Source organism: Chiloscyllium plagiosum, chromosome 30 (genome assembly GCF_004010195.1).
Source record: "Chiloscyllium plagiosum isolate BGI_BamShark_2017 chromosome 30, ASM401019v2, whole genome shotgun sequence".
NCBI classification, from domain to species: domain Eukaryota; kingdom Metazoa; phylum Chordata; class Chondrichthyes; order Orectolobiformes; family Hemiscylliidae; genus Chiloscyllium; species Chiloscyllium plagiosum.
Window position 1 is genome coordinate 2439040 of NC_057739.1, and position 19208 is coordinate 2458247.

Consider the following 19208-nt stretch of genomic DNA (forward strand, 5'->3'; position numbering starts at 1 on the left):
CGACTGCTTTTGGTAAGGTCCTACATTTTATGCTAATGTGTAAAATTTAAAGTGCATAGGATTAGGGGTTGTGTACTGAAATTAGGTGAGAACTAGTTGACAAATGAGAGACAAAGACTAGAAATAAATAGGTCATTTTCAGAATGGCAGGCTGTTCACAGCATATATTCATGATTTAGGTGAGGAAAGTACGTGTCATAACTCCAGGTTTGCAGATGAGACAAAGCTGGGTGGGAGGGTATGTTAAAGAGTTTGGTATTGGAAAAACAGTGAGTCAGGCAGCATCTGAGGGGCAGGAGAATCAACGTTTTGTGCATAAGCCCTTCATTGGGAATGAGGAGTCTCATTCCTGATGAAGGGCTGATGTTTGAAACGTCGATTCTCCTGTTTCTTGGATGCTGCCTGACTGGCTGTGCTTTTCCAGCCCCACATTGTATGACTCTGATCTCCAGCATTTGCAGTCCTCACGTTCCCCTCAGACGGTATGTTGGGTGGTAGAGGCATAGAAACTTGTGATTTGCATGGGTAAGTGTGCAAATTCATGGCAAATGAAGTATAATGTGGCCAAAGGTGAGGTCAACTGCTTTGGGAGCAAAATCGAGAAGGTAAATCTGATGTGGCTATATGTTGAGAGAGGGGAATGAGCGATGAGACTTGGGTATACTCATAGGTAAAAACAGTTACTGCGGATGCTGGAAACCAGATTCTGGATTAGCGGTGCTGGAAGAGCACAGCAGTTCAGGCAGCGTCCAAGGAGCTTCGAAATCGACGTTTCGGGCAAAAGCTGGCTTTGCCTGAAACGTCGATTTCGAAGCTCCTTGGATGCAGCCTGAACTGCTGTGCTCTTCCCGTACCACTAATCCAGAATTGGGTATACTCATACACCAGTCACTGAAATTAAGCATGCAGGTGGATGCAGCTGGCAAAGAAGGCCTCCATAGCAAGAGGATTCAAGTACAGGAGCAGGGATATCTTGTTGCTGTTGTACAGGCCATTGATGTGGCCACACCTGGATCATCACATGCCCCTTGTCTCATTATCTGAGGAAATATGCTCTTGCTATGCAGGAAATGCAAAATCTAGGCTGGGACTGGCATACAGGGGGAGATTGCATCAGTTAGTATTATATTCACTGCATTTGAGGGGCGGGGGGAGGCGGGCTCTTAGAAACCTGTACACTTCTAGCAGGATTAGATAGAATAGATGAAGGAAGGATGCTTTTAATGACACCAGGTAGTCCAGAATCAGGGGCACAGTCGATGGCAAAGAGGTAACCCTTTTAGAACATAGATGAGAGATTTCTTCACCCAGGGAGTGGTGAGTTGTGAAATTCTCTGCCACAAGAAACTGTTGAGACTTTCAAGGGAGATGTACTTGTTATTGGAACTATAGGACCCAAAGGATAGAATCCCTACAGCGTGGAAACAGGTCCTTCGGCTCAACAAGTCCACATCGACCCTCCGACAAGTAACCCACCCAGATTCATTTGCCTACTCTACTCTACATTTACCCCTGACTAATGCACCAAACACTTCGACAGTTTAGCATGTCCAATTCACCTCACCTGCACATCTTTGGATTGTGGGAAAAAACTGGAGCACCCACAGGAAGGGGAGAATGCAGGAGCCGGGTAGAGTTCCATGATTATATTGAATTGTAGAGCAGGCTTGGAGTGCTGAACGGGCTACTCCTGCTCTTCTGTGTTTCTATTGCAATGCATAAGGAACATGTTGTCTGAGATGAGAGCAGTGAATGCAGGCCGGAAAACTGCACAAATTTCATGCTGAAATTCTGTTTTGTGCAAAATGCTATATAATGCAAGTTGTTTTTGAATATAGGTTTATCGGTATCACTGGGGTACAGTACTGGGGTAGGGACAGGTCTGTCACTGTATAGCACTGGGGTACAGTACTGGTGGGGACAGGTCTGTCACTGTACAACACTGGGATATAGTACTGATGGGGACAGGTCTGTCACTGTATAACACTGGGGTACAGTACTGGTGGCTACAGGTCTGTCACTGTATAACACTGGGGTACAGTACTGGTGGGGACAGGTCTGTCACTGTATAACACTGGGGTACAGTACTGGTGGGGACTGGTCTGTCACTGTATAACACTGGGGTACAGTACTCGTAGGGACAGGTCTGTCACTGTATAACACTGGGATATAGTACTGATGGGGACAGGTCTGTCACTGTATAACACTGGGGTACAGTACTGGTGGGGACAGGCCTGTCCCTGTATAACACTGGGGTACAGTACTGGTAGGGACAAGTCTGTCACTGTATAGCACCGGGGCACAGTACTGGTGGCGACAGGTCTGTCACTATAACACTAGGGTACCATCCTGGTGAGGACAGATCTGTCACTATAACACTGGGGTAACAGTACTGGTGGTTACAGGTCTGTCACTGTATAATGCTGGAGTACAGTACTGATGGCGATAGGTCTGTTAACACTGGGGTACAGTACTGGGGTAGGGACAGGTCTGTCACTGTATAGCACTGGGATACAGTACTGGTAGGGACAGGTCTGTCCCTGTATAACACTGGGGTACAGTACTGGTAGGGACAGGTCTGTCACTGTATAGCACTGGAGTACGGTACTGGTAGGGACAGGTCTGTCACTGTATAGCACTGGGGTACCGTACTGGTGAGGACAGATCTGTCACTGTGTAACACTGGGGTAACAGTACTGGTGGGGACAGGTCTGTCACTGTATAACACTGGGGTGCAGTACTGGTGGGGACAGGTCTGTCACTCTATAACACTGGGGTGCAGTACTGGTGGCTACAGGTCTGTCACTGTATAGCACTGGGGTACAGTACTGGTGGGGACAGGTCTGTCATTGTATAGCACTGGGGTACAGTACTGGTGGGGACAAGTCTGTCACTGTATAGCACCGGGGCACAGTACTGGTGGCGACAGGTCTGTCACTGTATAACACTAGGGTACCGTCCTGGTGAGGACAGATCTGTCACTATAACACTGGGGTAACAGTACTGGTGGTTACAGGTCTGTCACTGTATTACACTGGGGTACAGTACTGGTGGCGATAGGTCTATCACTGTATAACGGTACAGTACTGGTGGGGACAGGTGTGTCTGTATAACACTGGGGTACAGTACAGGTGGGGACAGGTCTGTCACTCTATAACACTGGGGTACAGTACTGGTGGGGACAGGTCTGTCACTGTATAACACTGGGGTACAGTACTAATGGCAGTCTGTAACTGTATAACACGTGTACAATGCTGGTAGGGGCAGGTCTGTCTTTGTATAACACTGGGATACAGTTCTAGTAGGAACAGGTCTGTTGCTGGGATAGTATACCAGTGAGGGCAAGTCTGTCACTGTGTAATACTGGTGCGCACAGGACTGTCATGGTATAACACTGGGGCATGGTACTCATGGGGTCTGGAGTGTGGTGCTGGAAAAGTGCAGCAGGTCAAGCAGCATCTGACGAGCAGGAGAATCAACCTTTTTGGCAAAACCCTTCATCAGGAATCATGGGGTCCAGTCTGTCACTTTGTAACATTGGGGTACAATTCTGCTAAAGGTAGGTCTGTCACTGTATAACACAATGGTGTGGTTTTGGTGACAACGTCTCTGTTACTGTAACACTGAGTACAGTACTAGTGGGTCAGGTCTGACACTGCAGTTCTGGTAAAGGGTAGATCTGTTATTATATAACACTGAATATAGTACTGGTGGGGACAGATGTTACTGTATAGCTGATACAGTACTGGTGGACAAGTCTGTCACTATAACACTGGTGTACAGTATGATGGGGGACAGGTGTGTTGCTGTATAACACTGGGCTACATTACCGGTGGGACAGGTGTTACTGTATAACACTGGGGTACAATACCAATAGGGACAGGCTTGTCGCTGTATAACAGGTACAGTACTGGTGGGGACAGGTCTGTCACTATAACACTGCCATACTTGTGGTCAGGGGCAGGTCTGTTACTGTCTAACACTTGGATCCAGAATTGAGGGATAAATTTCTCACTGTGTTACACTGCTTCAGTGTTGGTAGGAAGACAGTGTCACTTGAGTGCAGCGTTGATTCTTTGACTTGCATTTTCTGCTTTTTTGCCTCAGTTTTGAGGCTGAATCCATGCGCTGCATTGAGTGGATGCTGTGCCACTCTGCAACAACTATGATCACTCAGCAGTCAGGTGAAGTGTGCTTACTGAGTGATTGTACATTGACTGCCTTTTGTCACCGTTTAAACCAATCAGAATGGAATCTGGCACTGGTATAGGAGTGTGTGGCAGCCGCAGTGCAACACAGAGCAGACCCCTTACCTGCATTCTCTTATCACATCTAGATCACAGCATTCTACACTGCACAGTTATTTCTGTGAGAGGACGTTTGGCATATCTCAGTGCTGAAAGGCTGGCATTTGAACACAATTCCTGAAAGACATTAAGATCGACACTACAAATGCTGAGTTTGTCAGTTGCCAGCAATCAACTGAACCTTATCAGAACGCCACTTGCACTTGGACCCCACTTGGATACACCTATTGTTTGTGAAATTACCACTAATTTTATAACATGTTGTAAATAGATTCCCTTCCTTTCTGTCTACTCTAAAATCGTCTATTTTGTGCAGTGGCTGTTGGTTGACCTTTTATTTGGCCTCTTGAGTGTGAATAAATGAACTCCAGGATTATTTCCCTTGTGATACACCTCACTGAACCATGTAGCATGTATCGTTATTGGGTGTGTGGGGGGAGGGGATGCTGTGAGGAGTTGTAGGGAGGCCTGAGATAGAGTCTGCTGGAGTAGAATGGTTGGATATGCCCTGACAATACTGTGTCTTTCTACTTTCTCTGACATGACCCATTTCTTCTTCTAGGTTTCTTGCCTCCAGTTTCCTTAACTCCTCTGTTCTTTTCCCCTACCTTTCCACCATTTCTGTTCCCATCACCCAGCCTTTTCTTTGCTCAGGTTTCAGCTTCCCCACTCTGTGATCCCAGGAATGTACACTGAGGTCCCGAGCGATAAAGCTCCTGCTCTCTGTTTTCTTTTCTCATGGTTTTGAGTTTTTGAATGGAGCAGTGTGTGGGAAATGAGCCTGCAGTCAGGCGAGAGTGATGATGGTTGTAATACCTTGCAGCATTTCTTTTTTACTTTCAGTGAAGATTCTGATACGAGGTGACAGAAACACAGGCAAGACTACACTCTGGCACAGACTGCAGGGCAAGAAATTTGTGGAGCAGTACATTCCAACACAGGAGATCCAGGTCACCTGCATTCACTGGAGCTACAAGAGTGAGTCTCGAGCAACAATTTTAATGTTTCGAAAGAACCCACCCCTTAAATTCAGTGAATATGATACTAACTGATCCAATCTCTCCCTGCATGCCAGTGTTGGAAACATTCAGAGCAATCAGTGCTACGGGAAGCTGAATCTTTCGAGATTTCTGGGTTTGAATCACTTGTGTTCACAGGGAAGTGAAATTGGAGCAAGGGAGGCAGAGTAAACTGATGTGCAGTGATGACGCTGCCTTCTCAGGTGCAGATGGAGATCAAACAGCAGTTTCTGATATCTGTGTCATTGGTGTAATGTTCAGGAGAGAGTCTCTTCTCCATCTTACTGTGATCGAATGTTGCTGAACGCAGTGCATCAGTGTGAAACGCAGAGAAAATTTCCATGTCCGCTCCCCCAGGACAGGGACAACATGAAGTTAGATGCAGATTAAAGCTTCCCCAATGCTAACCAATCAAACCTAGAAATTCAGGAAACAGGAGTAGGCCATTCGGCCCTTCAAGCCTGTTCCACCATTCAATATGCTCATGACTGATTATCCATCTCAGTACCCAGTTCCTGCTTTCTCCTCTACACTTTGATCCCTTTAGCCCCAAGAACTATATCTAACTCCTTCTTGAAAGCATTCACGGTTTAGACCTCAACCACTTTCTGTGGCCGAGAATTCCACAGGCTTGCCACTCTGAATGAATGTCTCCTCGTCTCAGTCCTAAATGGCCTACCCATACTCTTAAACTGTGACTTCTGGTTTTGGAATCCCCTGTCAATGGGAACATCATTCTTGCACTTATCCTGACTAGTCCTGTTAGAATTTTAAAAGTTTCTATGAAATCTCTTTTTATTCTTCTAAACTCCAGTGAATATACTCCTAAGCCATCCAGTCTCTCTCCATGCATTATGGTCTCACAATCCCGGGAATCCGTCTGATAAACCTTTGCTGTACTCCCTCCATAACCAGAACATCTTTTTTTCAGGTAAGGAGAGACAAAACTGCACACACTGCCCCAGGTGTGGTCTAACCTGGACCCTATATAATTGTAGCAAGATATCCCTGAACTGTGTTGAATCCTGTTGCTATGAAGACCAACATGATCATTTGTCTTCAGTGACTGCTGTTCGAAAACACCCAGGTCTCATTGCACATTCCCCTCTCTCAACTTATAGCCGTTTATATAATAAACCACCTTCCTGTTTTTGCTCCCAAAGTAGATAACCTCACATTTATCCACAATATACTACATCTTCCATGCATTTGCCCACTCACTCAGCTTGTCCACATCACAGTGAAGCTTCTCTACTTCCTCCTTGCAGCTCACCCTCCCACTCAACTTAGCAAATTTGCAGATACTATATTTAGTTTCCTTACCTAACTCTAGAGTCCTAACACTGATCCCCGAGGTACCCTACAAGTCTCTGCCTATTATTCAGGAAAAAAAACAATTCATGTTCTGTGGGGCGGCATGGTGACTCAGTAGTTAGCATTGCTGCCGCTCAGTGCCGGGAGCCCGGGTTTGAATCTTGCCTCAGGTGTCTGTGTGGAGTTTGCACATTCTCCCCGTGTCTGCGTAGGTTTCCTCTGGGTGCTTCGGTTTCCTCCCACAATCCAAAAGATGTGCAGGTTAGGTGAATTGGCCATGCTAAATTGCCCATAGAGTTCAGAAATGTGTAGGTTAGGTGCATTAGTCAGGGGTAAATATAGAATAATGAGGTAGGGGAACGAGTCTGGCTGGGTTACTCTTCGGAGGGTCAGTGTGGACTTGTTGGGCCGAAGAACCTGTTCCCACGCTGTAGGGATTTTGACTGTATTGCTACTTTTCGTTTCCTGTCTGCCAACCTATCTAAATGCGCTCTGTGTGCGCTTTAATTTTGTACATTAATCTCTTATGTGGGACTTTGTTGAAAGCCTTAAAGTCTAAATAAGCCACATCTACCGGCTTCCCCTTAACAACTCAACATCCTTGAAGAATTCCATGTGATCTGTCAAATATGATTTTCCTTTCCTAAGTCCAGGCTGGCTGTACCCAATCCTGCAATTAAACCTTGTACAGTCAACACCAGCATTTTCCCATTACTGATGCCGGGTTGAGTGGTCTTTTAATTCCTTGTTTCCTCTCTGCCTCGGTGTTTAAGTAGAGCTATTAAGTTAGTTACAAAAACAGAAATTGCTGGAGAACCTCAGCAAATTTGGCAGCATCTATGGAGTGAAACCACGGTGTCGTTTTCTCAGAACTGCTTCTGAAGAAGTGTCACTGGAGTTGGGAAAGTTAACTCTGCCTCTCTCTGCAGATGTTGCTAGACCTCCTGCATTTCTCCAGCTATGTCTGATTTTCTTTTTCAGATCTTCAGCATCAGCAATTTTTGTTTTATTTTAGTGTTACGTTAGTTTCCCCTCACGTTCCAGAGTGTTATCAAATCTTGGAAGATGACTACTCACTATTTCTAGGGCTACCTCCTTAAGTAATCTGATAGCTAAGCCTTGGGGATTTATTGGCCCTCAATCCCATTAATTTCCGCAATATCAGTTCCTCCCTCTTACTGAATCCTGTCTTTCCCAGCATTTTTGGTTGGTTGTTTGTGTTTTCCTTCGTGAACACAGCCAAAATGTGTGTTTAATTGCTTTGTCATTTCTTTGTTCTCCAGTATAAATTCCCCTTTTTCTGACTGTAAGGGGCCTACTTTGGTCTTCACAACTTTTCTCTTCACATACCTATAGAAACTATTACAGTCAGTTTTTATATTTCCCACAGGCTTACACTTGTACTGTATTTTTTCTTTCTTAATCAGTGCCCTTGTCCTCCTTTGCTGAATTCTAAACTGCTCTCTCACCCAGAGTGGATACAGTACAGGGTTAGGTACAGAGTAAAGATCCTAATTCTTGTGAACTCAAAGGTATACAAGCCGTGACAAGCTCACTGAGTCTTTCAAGTTATCCCATGCTTGGCTCCTGGAATGTAACCTCTTGTTAAATATGCAATTACAGGAAATGATTAGTCATGAAATATCATTCTAACTGTTATGCCTTGCCAACTTTGCTTTTAATAAAATGGTTCATTTTCATTAAGCTAATGTGAACACAGTTAATTTCAGTTGGAATGGTGTTGTTCAGATACTTTACAATTCCTGCTTAAAGACTGATCAACTAAATGTTGTATAGGCATGCAATTCCTGGAAGTAATAATTTGAGTAAGCAGTCTTCAATGCCAGATATTACTGTTGTTTAATTGCTGACAGCATTACAATATTGCATTTAATGGAAATTAACTGGCAGAACCCAATGCCATTCTTAGCTCACTAACTATCAGTGCCAGCAGTCTTATGTCATCTGTTAAATGCTGGGTTGCTTCAAAACTCAGCACTTTTTCCCCAAGTGTTATTCTTCCTCTTAGAGTCATAGAGACGTACAGCATGGGAACAGACCCTTTGGTCCAACTTGTCCATGCCAACCAGATATCCCAACCCAATCTAGTCCCACCCGCCAGCACCCGACCCATATCCCTCCAAACCAAGGATTGAGTTGCATTGAGCTCCCCAATGAAATGACCTTGTATTTAATCTGTAGTTTGAGTTGGTTGAATGTGGTAGGACAGTCACTCTTGCATCAGGACCTTGAACTGGTTGAGGGGGCATCAGCATCCCAATCTGAAGAACAGTCTTGCTCACAGAGGAAGTAAGTAGTGTGTAAAATTAACCTGGACTGTTAGTTTCCGGAGCAATGCCCTGCACAGTTGCTGAGGCCATGAGTGCTGATTGTTGTGCCAGGATTACTGCAGTACAGCATTCCACGTTCATTCCATCCACCGCTACCAGTGTTTGTCCTCTGAACTACCTATTTAACAGAAGCAAATCACAGCACTTAGTTAAAGTCACACCCACAACCAGAGCTGCCTTTTCAGCTTTCGGGTAAAAATGTCAATTCTGTTACCAGTGTGTCAGTACCCTTTGTACTACCGGGGCCTGAGCTTCAGTTCCCAACCCTGGCCTCACAAACCTCCAAGGACTGAGCACCAGCTCCCTTCTCAGCCAGTTGTTGTTTGCCCTCTTCCAGTTTAGACATTTAACTTGGTTTATTCCTTGTTTTTCTGCATTGCCTGTTTAAACCTTACAATTTGATAAGCCTTCTTAACCAGGTTTTCTTGAACAGATACTTGGTCCCCTTGTGATACCTCACCCAGCAATACCTCCTCCCTGTTTGGACCAGGGATATCCTGGTTAGAATGCGCTCCCAAGCGGTCGAGAAATTTCTCCCCTTCCCTCCTTTCACCTAACATTGTTCCAATGTTTTGAGTTATTAAAGACTATGATATCTCCACTCTGTAGTTCTTGCACATTTCCATGGTTTCCACTCTGAATTGCTCCTCTATCCTCTGATTTGGAGGCCTGCAGAATATTCTCAGTTGTATGTCTTTTTATTTCTCTGTTCTAACCAAGTGGATTTTGGTCCTTAACTCCTCAAGACCTTGTCTCTTTTCAACACTATAATACCTTCCCTAATCCATGCTGCCAACCAATTCCCCTTTTTGTTGCTGCTCTTTTCTGAACACTTTGTATCCTTGAATATTAACTCTTCTCCATTCAGCAATGCTTTTCTATTCCATTGTATTCAGGTTCTAGCTCACCACACTTTATGCATTTACAGATCCTAGAATCCCAGCAGTGTGCAAACAGGGCATTTGGCCTAACAAGTCCCTGTAACCCTACATTTTCTGTGGCTAATATTCCTAACTACACATCCCTGAACACTATGGGCAATTTAGCATGACCAATCTCCCAAGCATACCGGTCCTTGTAAACCATTGGGTTATTTTGATCTGTTCCTATCTAATATGGAGGTACAACTCATCCATTTTAAATAGGAGTCTCCTGTCCCAATGTTCAAACACCTGAATGCCTCCCTCCTGTATAAAGCTTCAATGACCTTCCCGCCACCATAAGGTCAGAAAGGTCCATCAAAATCACCAATAAAATTACGACCTTTTCTAGCATAATCCAACATGCACACATTTGGTGCACCTTATTCCTTTCTTCTGCTTGTGTAGGCCAATGCCCGATTCACTGCTAATCTAATCTAGACCAGGAGCTCCTGCACTGTTCGTCCTGATCCTCAGTGGGGATCTGAACTCCAAGGCAGCAATGGTGGTTGTGGCACTAAGGTTGAATTCCATTAGCTGCAAAGATCCTTGAATAGTCAACATTGTCTGTGTGTCATAGAGTCAGTTATACAGCACAGAAACAGGCCCTTCAGTTCAACCCGTCTGCGCTGACCAGATTTCCCAATCTGACCTCATCCTGTTTGCCAGCACTTTTGGTGGATGTGGGTTAATCTTCTTTGAGGCTTGATTGCTACTGTAGCTACAGGCTATTTTTTAAGAAAAAAACGGTGGGCTCTGAACCCGTCTTTGAGATGCACCCACTTTAATCCCAATCTTGTTGACATACAACTCATCCGTTTTAAGTAGGAGTCTCCTGTCCCAATGTTTAAACACCTGAATGTCTCCCTCCTGTATAAAGCTTCAAGCTACAACTGATTTCTACCCTGGGTAGTGAGAGACACTGGGAGCAATCCAGAGATTGGTATCTATAGGGTCCCACTCTTTGACCACCTCCCTAGTTCCTGAATAACTGCACCTAGCATCTCCATACCTGCCTGTTTTATGTCACTGACACTGACTTACCATGAAATTTGCTCACTGCCCCTTTCAGAATATTCTGCATCCTCTCATGGAGCTCAAGCAGCTGAAGACACTTGTTTCACAGTTGATCTTAGATACCGAAGTGTCCTGACTGTGCACAGAAATTGCAGGCATTGGGTCTCTGATTCATGGTTTAAACAACTGTTGTTCCAGTTGGTTTAAATTTCTCCTCTGACCCTCAGCCTGCTGTTTCAAGCAACTTTAAAGGAGCTGAAATTTGTCATTTGCAAATCATTTAATGTTGTCTTATATTGCAGCAACTGATGACATTGTGAAGGTGGAGGTGTGGGATATAGTGGATAAAGGTAAGTCGTATTCTCAACTCTAAACTGTTGAAGATCTATTTAGTTTATTTCCATATATAGATTTTTGATCTGTGTAATTATCCTTTCGAGGTTATTAGGATAGAGCAGAATGTCACAGTGAACCTCTGTTGAGTTGTTTATTTAATTCCTTCTGCCTTCTAGTTTCATGTCCAGTCCTCCTCTGTATCTCAACTTGACAATTCCTGTGGTAAAATCTTGTTTGTACAGTGTTGTGTGGATTGATTATGTTCATGACCACGATGAAATGTAGACTATTGTAGCACAAAGGAGGTTCTTTGGCTCATCGTGTCTGTGCAAGCTTTACTATTTAATTTCTCCCACGGCTGCTCTTTCCCCATATCCCTGCGTGTTCCGTTCCCTTTTGCAGTTATTATTGCATAATTTCATCATTCTTCCAGGTTGTCTGTTCCATATCAAAGGAATTTGCCATCTAAAAATACTACTCATCATGCCCTCTCTTTCTTTATCCAATTTACTTCAATCTGGGTCTTTCATTAATCAACTGTCATTCTTTCTTCATTATCAAAACCCTTCATGGTTTTGAGTACCTCTGTTAAATCTGCTCGTGACCTTTTGGTGATTTTGATGGACCTTTCTGACCTTATGGTGGCGGGAAGGTCATTGAAGCGGTTGAGGATGTTTGAGCCTTGGACACTCCCCTGAAGCTCTCCTGCGGTGATGTCATGGAGGTGAGATGACCTACTTCCAGCATCCACAACCATCTATGGCTGTGCTAAGTATAGTTTCAAGCAGTGCTGAGTTTTCCTACTGATTCCCATTGGCACAAGATTCTTTAGGACTCCTTGATGCCACATTCAGTCAAATACAACTTTGGTGTCACATCACTTCTGGAATACAGCTGTTTTGGCCATGTTTGGACCAAAGTTGTAACTGTTTAAAATTCTCCTGTAGGACATGGGCATCACTGGCTGGAAGGAAGGTGGTGGTGATGAGCGAGAAGTCAATAGCTTGACCTTTTGTGAAATCCAAACCAAGTATCAATTCCCTGGAATTCCCTCAGTAATGGCATTCGATGTCTGCCCACAGCACGTGGGTCAGGGAGGCAGCTCACCATCACCTTCTCAAGGTCGGCTAGGGCTAGGCAAAAAAAAATAATTCTAGCCCAGCCAGTGGCACCCACATGCCATAAAATAATTTTTTTTTAAAAATGAGCAGGTTATTGTTGAGCAGGTGCTGCTTGGTGGCACAATTAGTTGACCCTTCCACACCACCCTCACCTCCATCACTTTGCTGATGATTGAGAGTAGATTGGGACAGTAATTGACTGGGTCGGATTTGCCCTGATGTGGTTGTAGTGCCCAAAGTTTGGACTGCAACCTGCCAACAGAGCTGTGGTTCCTCACGTTGTAGAGGTTTAGTGCAGCTATGGTTGCCAAGGTGTGTGTTCACCAGCTCCCATATGCAATGGCTGCAACATATCTCCTGCCCTGCTATCAATGTCAAATTTCACTTAATTGTTTAGGGTTTTAACTTTAGAAACCATATGCAATGATTGTGTAGTCATATTAAGTTGTTTAATTATGCTGCATTTATCTCCTGAGTACTTGCTTAAACTGCTGCCTCAGGGAGAGTTATAAAACTACCAACCAATAATTTACCTGCTTACCAAGTAAACGCCACTAGACATCAAATCTCAGCTCTTACTTGGCCTTGCTCTCTTTCTATTGGAACATTACAGCTCCTTTGGCCCTCGATGTTGGGCTGGCCTGTGAAACCAATCTGGAGCCCATCTAACATACACTATTCCATTATTATCCAAATGTCTATATAATGACCATTAAAATGCCCTTATTGTTGGCGAGTCTGCTCCTGTTGCAGGCCGGTCATTTCACGCCCTTACTACTGAGTAAAGAACCTACCTCTGAGATCTGTCCTACATCGATTGGCCCTTTTTTTTAAAAGATATGTCCCCTTGTGCCAGGCATCACCACACCTCACCGTCCCACCCTATCTAATCCTCTGATCATCTTGTATGCTTCTATTAAGTCACCTCTTAACTTCCTACTCTCTAACGAAAACTGTCTCAAGTCCCTCGGCCTTTCCTCATAAGAATGTCCTAGTAAATCTCCTCTGAACCCCTTCCAAAGCTTCCACATCCTTCCTATAATGCAGTGACCAGAACTGCACGCAATACTCCAAGTGTGGCTGCACCAGAGTTTTGTACAGCTGCAGCATGACCTCATGGTTCTGAAACTCAATCTCTCTTCCAATAAAAGCTAACACACTGTATGCATTCTTAACAACCCTATCAACTTGGGTGGCTACTTTCAAGGATCTATGCATATCCACACTACCACGAATCTTACCATTAGCCCAGTACTCTGTATTCCTGTTACTCCTTCCAAAGTGATCACCTCACTCTTTTCTGCATTAAACTCCATTTGCCACCTCTCAGCCCAGCTTATCTATATCTCTCTGTAACCTGCAACATCCATCCGCACTATCCACAACTCCATCGATTTTAGTGCCATCCACAAATTTACTAAACTATCCTTCTCTACCTTCATCCAGGTCATTTATAAAAATGACAACCAGCAGTGAACCCAAAACAGATCCTTGCGGTACACCATTAGTAACTGAAATCCAGGATGAACGTTTCCCATCACCCACCACCCTCTGTCTTCTTACAGCTAGCTAATTTCTGATCCAAACTGCTAAATCACCCTCAATCCCATGCCTCTGCATTTTCTGCAATAGCCTACCGGGGGGAGCCTTTTCACATGTTTTACTGAAATTAGGGCAGATCAAGATCAGATTCTCCTACAGGCCCTTCGGCCCAACAAGTCCACACTGACCCCCTGAAGAGTAACCCGCCCAGACCCATATTTCCTTCTGACTAATGCACCTAATACTACAGGCAATTTAGCCAGGCCAATTCACCCACCCTGCACATCTTTGGACTGTGAGGGGAAACTGGAGCACCCAGAGGAAACCCACACAGACACGGGGAGAATGTGCAAACTCCACACAGTGTCACCCGAGGCTGGAATTGAACCCGGGTCCCTGGCACTGTGAGGCAGCAGTGCTAACCACTGAGCCACCGTGCTGCCCCAAGATGGCACACTTTCCCACTCACTAAATTCTGCTTGCTAAGTAAATGTACTGTCTCAATATTATTTGATAGAAATGGATTTTGAGCTGCTTGCCAGAGCTGTCCTGGAATGTCAGGAATTCCAGAAGACTGAAGCCAAGATGCTAGTTGAGGGGATTTGTGGTCACTTACTGTCATTAACTTCTCTAGGATTGCTTCAATTTTATTCTTTTCTGGCTTGGCCTAAGGTTCCCCATAAAGTTTTGTGGCGTTTTGTTTGTGAAGGCAAATGCAGAGTTTGATACCTTTTACAATCTTGCCTATCACCTTTATCTTGCTAACCCTTTGCTGTTTACAGCATGTTACGTTCTTGCTCATCATGGAAGCAAGCCATTTGGTCCATCAAGTCCACACCAACCCTCTGAAGAGCTTCACATCCAGACTACCCCCCTTACCCAACTCTGTAACCCTGCATTTCTTATGGCTAATCTATAAACCTGCACATCTTTAGGGACTGTGGGAGGAAATTGGAACATCTAGAGGAAACCCATGCAGACACTGGGAGAATGTGCAAACTCCGCAGAGACAGTTGCTGTGACCTGATCAATTTCTGTTTTCTTGAATTCTACAATCCTCCCATTCCTCAGGCTTGATAGACACCAGTGGTTAAAGGTTGCTTAGACTGAGTTCAGGCAAGTACTTTTCTGGTCATAGTTTTATTCCAACACACTCGCCTCAAAATTCCAACGTATGATTTCTTGTTTTCTTCATATGCCCAGATCTCACCAGGTCAACCCCTGATTAACATACAGCTATGAGCTGTTCCTTGGTCCCACTTGGTCTCCGATATCCCTGCCAAACTAAGTGCTCAGGAGGCTTGCTATGTTTTAATGAAATAAGCTTCCCTTAACCTAATGCTGTCTTTTAACTTCCCCAATTGGCAAGAATCAGTTTACATTTTCTGTGGAATTTCTGTGCCTTAAAGGAATGTGCATTGTAAATCGTGTAAGGTATGGTACAGTCACCATAGTCTTACCTGACCATGGGGCTGCTTTCTTGTTAGATGGCTGATGGTTTAATCTGAGAGTCACCACACCTCAGGTGAGGGGAGAGGTTGAAAAGGAGAGTCCTTCATGGTAGTTTCAGTTGATGCTAGAATGAGCTTATGTTGGTGTTATTCTGCATCGCAAACCAACTGTCCAGCTAACGAATCCTGATTATTAATAATGCCATTGTTATTTAAATGCTTTGTAACTTGTCTGCATACTTATCTTTTAATGCAGTTTCCTAATCAAAACTGGTATGAAAAATATAGTCAGTCTTTCCAAGAGGAAACTTCACTGTAACATTATCAAATAACCCAATGGATAACCCCCAATTCAAAATAGCATATTCTCAAGGTTGGAAACTCAACATTCTAATCGGGAAACCTATCTTGCCTATTTTCTTGGGCTTGGTCCCTGAACTGCTACTGCCATTTGCTGAGTTTGAATGAGGATTAAAGTCTGCCATGATAATGTTTGGTATTTATTTCCTGATTTATACTCTGCTGTAGAGGACACCAGACAACTCCAGAGAGACACTTCTGCCCTTACTGTATTTCTGCTCCACCCAAATTGATTCAACATTTTGAATTCTTGAGCTAAGCTACTCTTTCTGTTGTTTTTACCCAATCCTGGGTCACCTGGGCTATGCCTTTGCCTTGTACGTTTGTCATATCTCCTGTAAGAGTTACACAGTGGAAATCCATTCTGATGTGTTTGAAAACACTGTTAATGTGCACATAGTGTAGTGTTTCATGGCTGTCAGAGCGAGAAATCTTTTTTTAAAACTGTCTAAATGAAGACTTAAATAGAGAATATTGTTTATTAACGTTGTTCAGCTATGACATAGTTTCAGTTCTTGGACCCCATTCTCTGTCATTCCCACTGTATGCCCTACATTGTTTAGTTTCCAACTTTAGTCTTTGTAAAATTATGGACCCGAAATTACTATTATATGGTATCTATTAATATAAATCTCTGCTATTCGTTTCTTAGTTTGTCATGAATTCTTTCACATTCTGATATAGAATCTTTAACTTTAATATTTTCTAATTTTCTCTGACATCCCATTAGTCACTAAGGATAAAGCATGTTGAGATGAGATGTTAAATTTGCGTTGTCTGTTACATGATGGGGGTTCACCATATTTATCTGTATATAATTTTGTCATCTTTTCTCAGTACTTGGTTCATTTTTCATTATTTTCTACTCTTGGTTCTCTTCAGGTCAGACAGTTCTCCTCCCTGGCACATTAGGTGAGAGCTGGCCTGCCTGGAACAATTTCTGCTTGGTAAATGGGTGTGTGCTTCCTTGTGTTTGCAAGTGAGATAGGGCACTTGGTGAAATTAACCATTGTCTGCTTTTGCTGGCTAATGTGAATGGTATTGTACTAAATAATGAACCTCGATTGTGGACCTTTTAAAGTTTTCGATTTCTCCTCTCCAGTAGGCACTGTCTTTTGCGAGGCAGGTGGGGAGGAAGCTCTGGGAGGCACTGCCTCCCACTGGTGTTCTGTCTCGCAAGATTTCCAGTTTCCGATGTGCTGGAAATGAAAGTATGTTGGCAGAGGGAGGGAAGCCTCGAAGTAACCAAAGTAGAGACCAGTAGGGAGGCGATGGCCTTGTGGTATTATCACTGGACTGTTAATCCAGAGATCTTTTGGGGACCTGGCTTCGAATCGCACCATGCCAGATGGTGGAATTTGAATTCAATAAATATGTGGAATTAAGAAGTTAAAAACCACACAACACCAGTTTATAGTCCAACAGGTTTATTTGGAAGTACTAGCTTTTAGAACACTGCTCCTTCAGCAGGTAGCTGTGGAGCAGGATCATAAAATAGAATTTATAGCAAAAGATCAGTGTCATGCAACTGATATAATATACTGAACAAACCTAGATTGTTGTTAAGTCTTTCATCCTTTAGAATGGGTTGTAGGTTTTGGTTCATTAATATGTAAATCCCAGAACTGTTTTCAAAGCAGATTCTTAAGCTAATTTAAGATTTTGTGAAAACAAAAGGGTGATATCTCAGCTCAGACAATGCATTAAAAGTGAGGTTAGAGCCCGTCTGTATCCCAATCTTGAATCAGTCTGGTTCTGTTTCCGAAGTAGGAATTTATAAGGTGTTACATTGACTGCCTACAGATTGTGCGCTTTTTGAACAAAATAGAATGTATTTACAATTACAATGCTGCAAATGCAAATCTCACACCTTTAATATATGGCCTGAGCTGAGATGTCACCCTTTTTAGAAAACCTAAAGTTAGCTCAAGAATGTGATTTGAAAGAAGTTCTGGGATTTGCATATTAAAGAAGTGAAACCTACAACCCATTCTAAAAGATGAAATACTTAACAGCAATTCAGGTTTGTTCAATATATTGTATCAGTTGCATGACACTGATCTTTTGCTATAAATTCTGGGTTTTATGATCCTGCTGCACAGCTACCTGATGAAAGAGCAGCATTCCAAAAGCTGCTACTTCCAAGTAAACCTGTTGGACGATAACCTGGTGTTGTGAGATTTTTAACTTTGTCCACCCCAATCCAACACAGGCACCTCCACAACATGGAATTAAGAATCCATGAATCCATTGTCAATTGTCAGAAAACTGATCTGGTTCACTAATGTCCCTTAGGGAAGGAAACTGCCAATCTTACTTGGTCTGGCCTACAGCAATGCGGTTGACTCTTAACTGCCCCCTGAGCAATCAGCGTGGTAAATAAATGCTGCCTAGCCAGCAAAGCCCTCATCCCGTGAATGAATAAAGGAAACAAAGAAACGTGCTTTGTTGTAGTATCAACACATAAGGCACTAAGACACACAAGATTTATGACTTCACATCAGAGGATTTTACTGAAGCCTTTGACAATATTCTGCACGGCAGACTGATGGTAAACTTAGATCAAATAGGATTCAGGGAGAGCTTATCAATTGGATGCAAAATTGGTTTGATGGTAGGAGACAGAAGGTGGTGGTGGAGAGTTGTTTTTCAGACTGAGACTTGTGACCAGCGGTGTAATGATTTGGATGCGAATTTAGCAGACATGCTTAGTAAGATAATGGCTGACACCAAAATGGATGGTGTAGTCAACAGTGAAGGTGGTTATCTAAGATTATAAACACATCGAGATCAGTTGGGTCCATGGGCTAAGGAGTGGTTGATGGAAGTTAATTTGAATAAATTTGAGGTATTGCATTTTGATAAAGTGAACAAGGGCAAGGCTAATAGTAGGGCTGTAAAGTGGTGCTGTCAAACAGAGACCTAAGCGTTCAGGTGGGTAGTTTTTTGAAAGTTGCATCACATTTACATGGTTAAAAAGGCTTGCCTTCATTGCTCAGACCATTGGTAATAAACATTGAGGTGTCATGTTGAGGTTGTACAGGTCGTTGGTGAGGCCTCTTCTGGAGTACTGTGTACAGTCCTGGTCATCCTGATATAGGAAGGATTTTATCAAATTGGAGAGGGTTCAGAAAAGGTTTACCAGGATGTCAATGGGACCGGAGGGTTTGAGTTACATGGAAAGGCTGGGAATTTTGTCACTGGAGCATCGCAGATTGAGGGGTGACCTTAGAGGTTTATAAAATCAAGAGGTGGATAGGTAAGGTGAATAACAAAGGTCTTCCTTGGGTGGGGGAATTCAAAACTAGGGGGCATATTTCTAAGGTGAGAGGAGAAAGATTTAAAAGGGACCTGAGGGGGCCCCTTTTGCACAGAGGGTGATTCATATGTGGAATGAACTGCCAGAGGAAATGGTAGATGCAGGTGCAGTTACACGTTTAACAGGCATTTTGACTGGTACATGAATAGGA

At 43.5% G+C, this 19208-nt stretch overlaps 1 protein-coding gene across 3 annotated transcripts in view; it reads left to right on the forward strand.

Annotated features, from left to right (window-relative positions):
* Window positions 1–5095: 5095 nt before the first annotated feature.
* The window catches only part of LOC122564696 (rab-like protein 6), a 112884-nt gene continuing 98771 nt past the window's right edge, over window positions 5096–19208 (forward strand). Inside the window, exons 1-3 of one of the 3 annotated variants that reach the window (XM_043719805.1) lie at window positions 5096–5285; window positions 11231–11278; window positions 16621–16650. In XM_043719805.1, coding sequence (XP_043575740.1) covers window positions 5108–5285; window positions 11231–11278; window positions 16621–16650 — 256 coding nt within the window. In that variant the 5' untranslated portion in view covers window positions 5096–5107. The remainder of the gene's footprint in view (window positions 5286–11230; window positions 11279–16620; window positions 16651–19208) is intronic. The other 2 variants (XM_043719806.1, XM_043719807.1) reach the window with 2 other exon arrangements.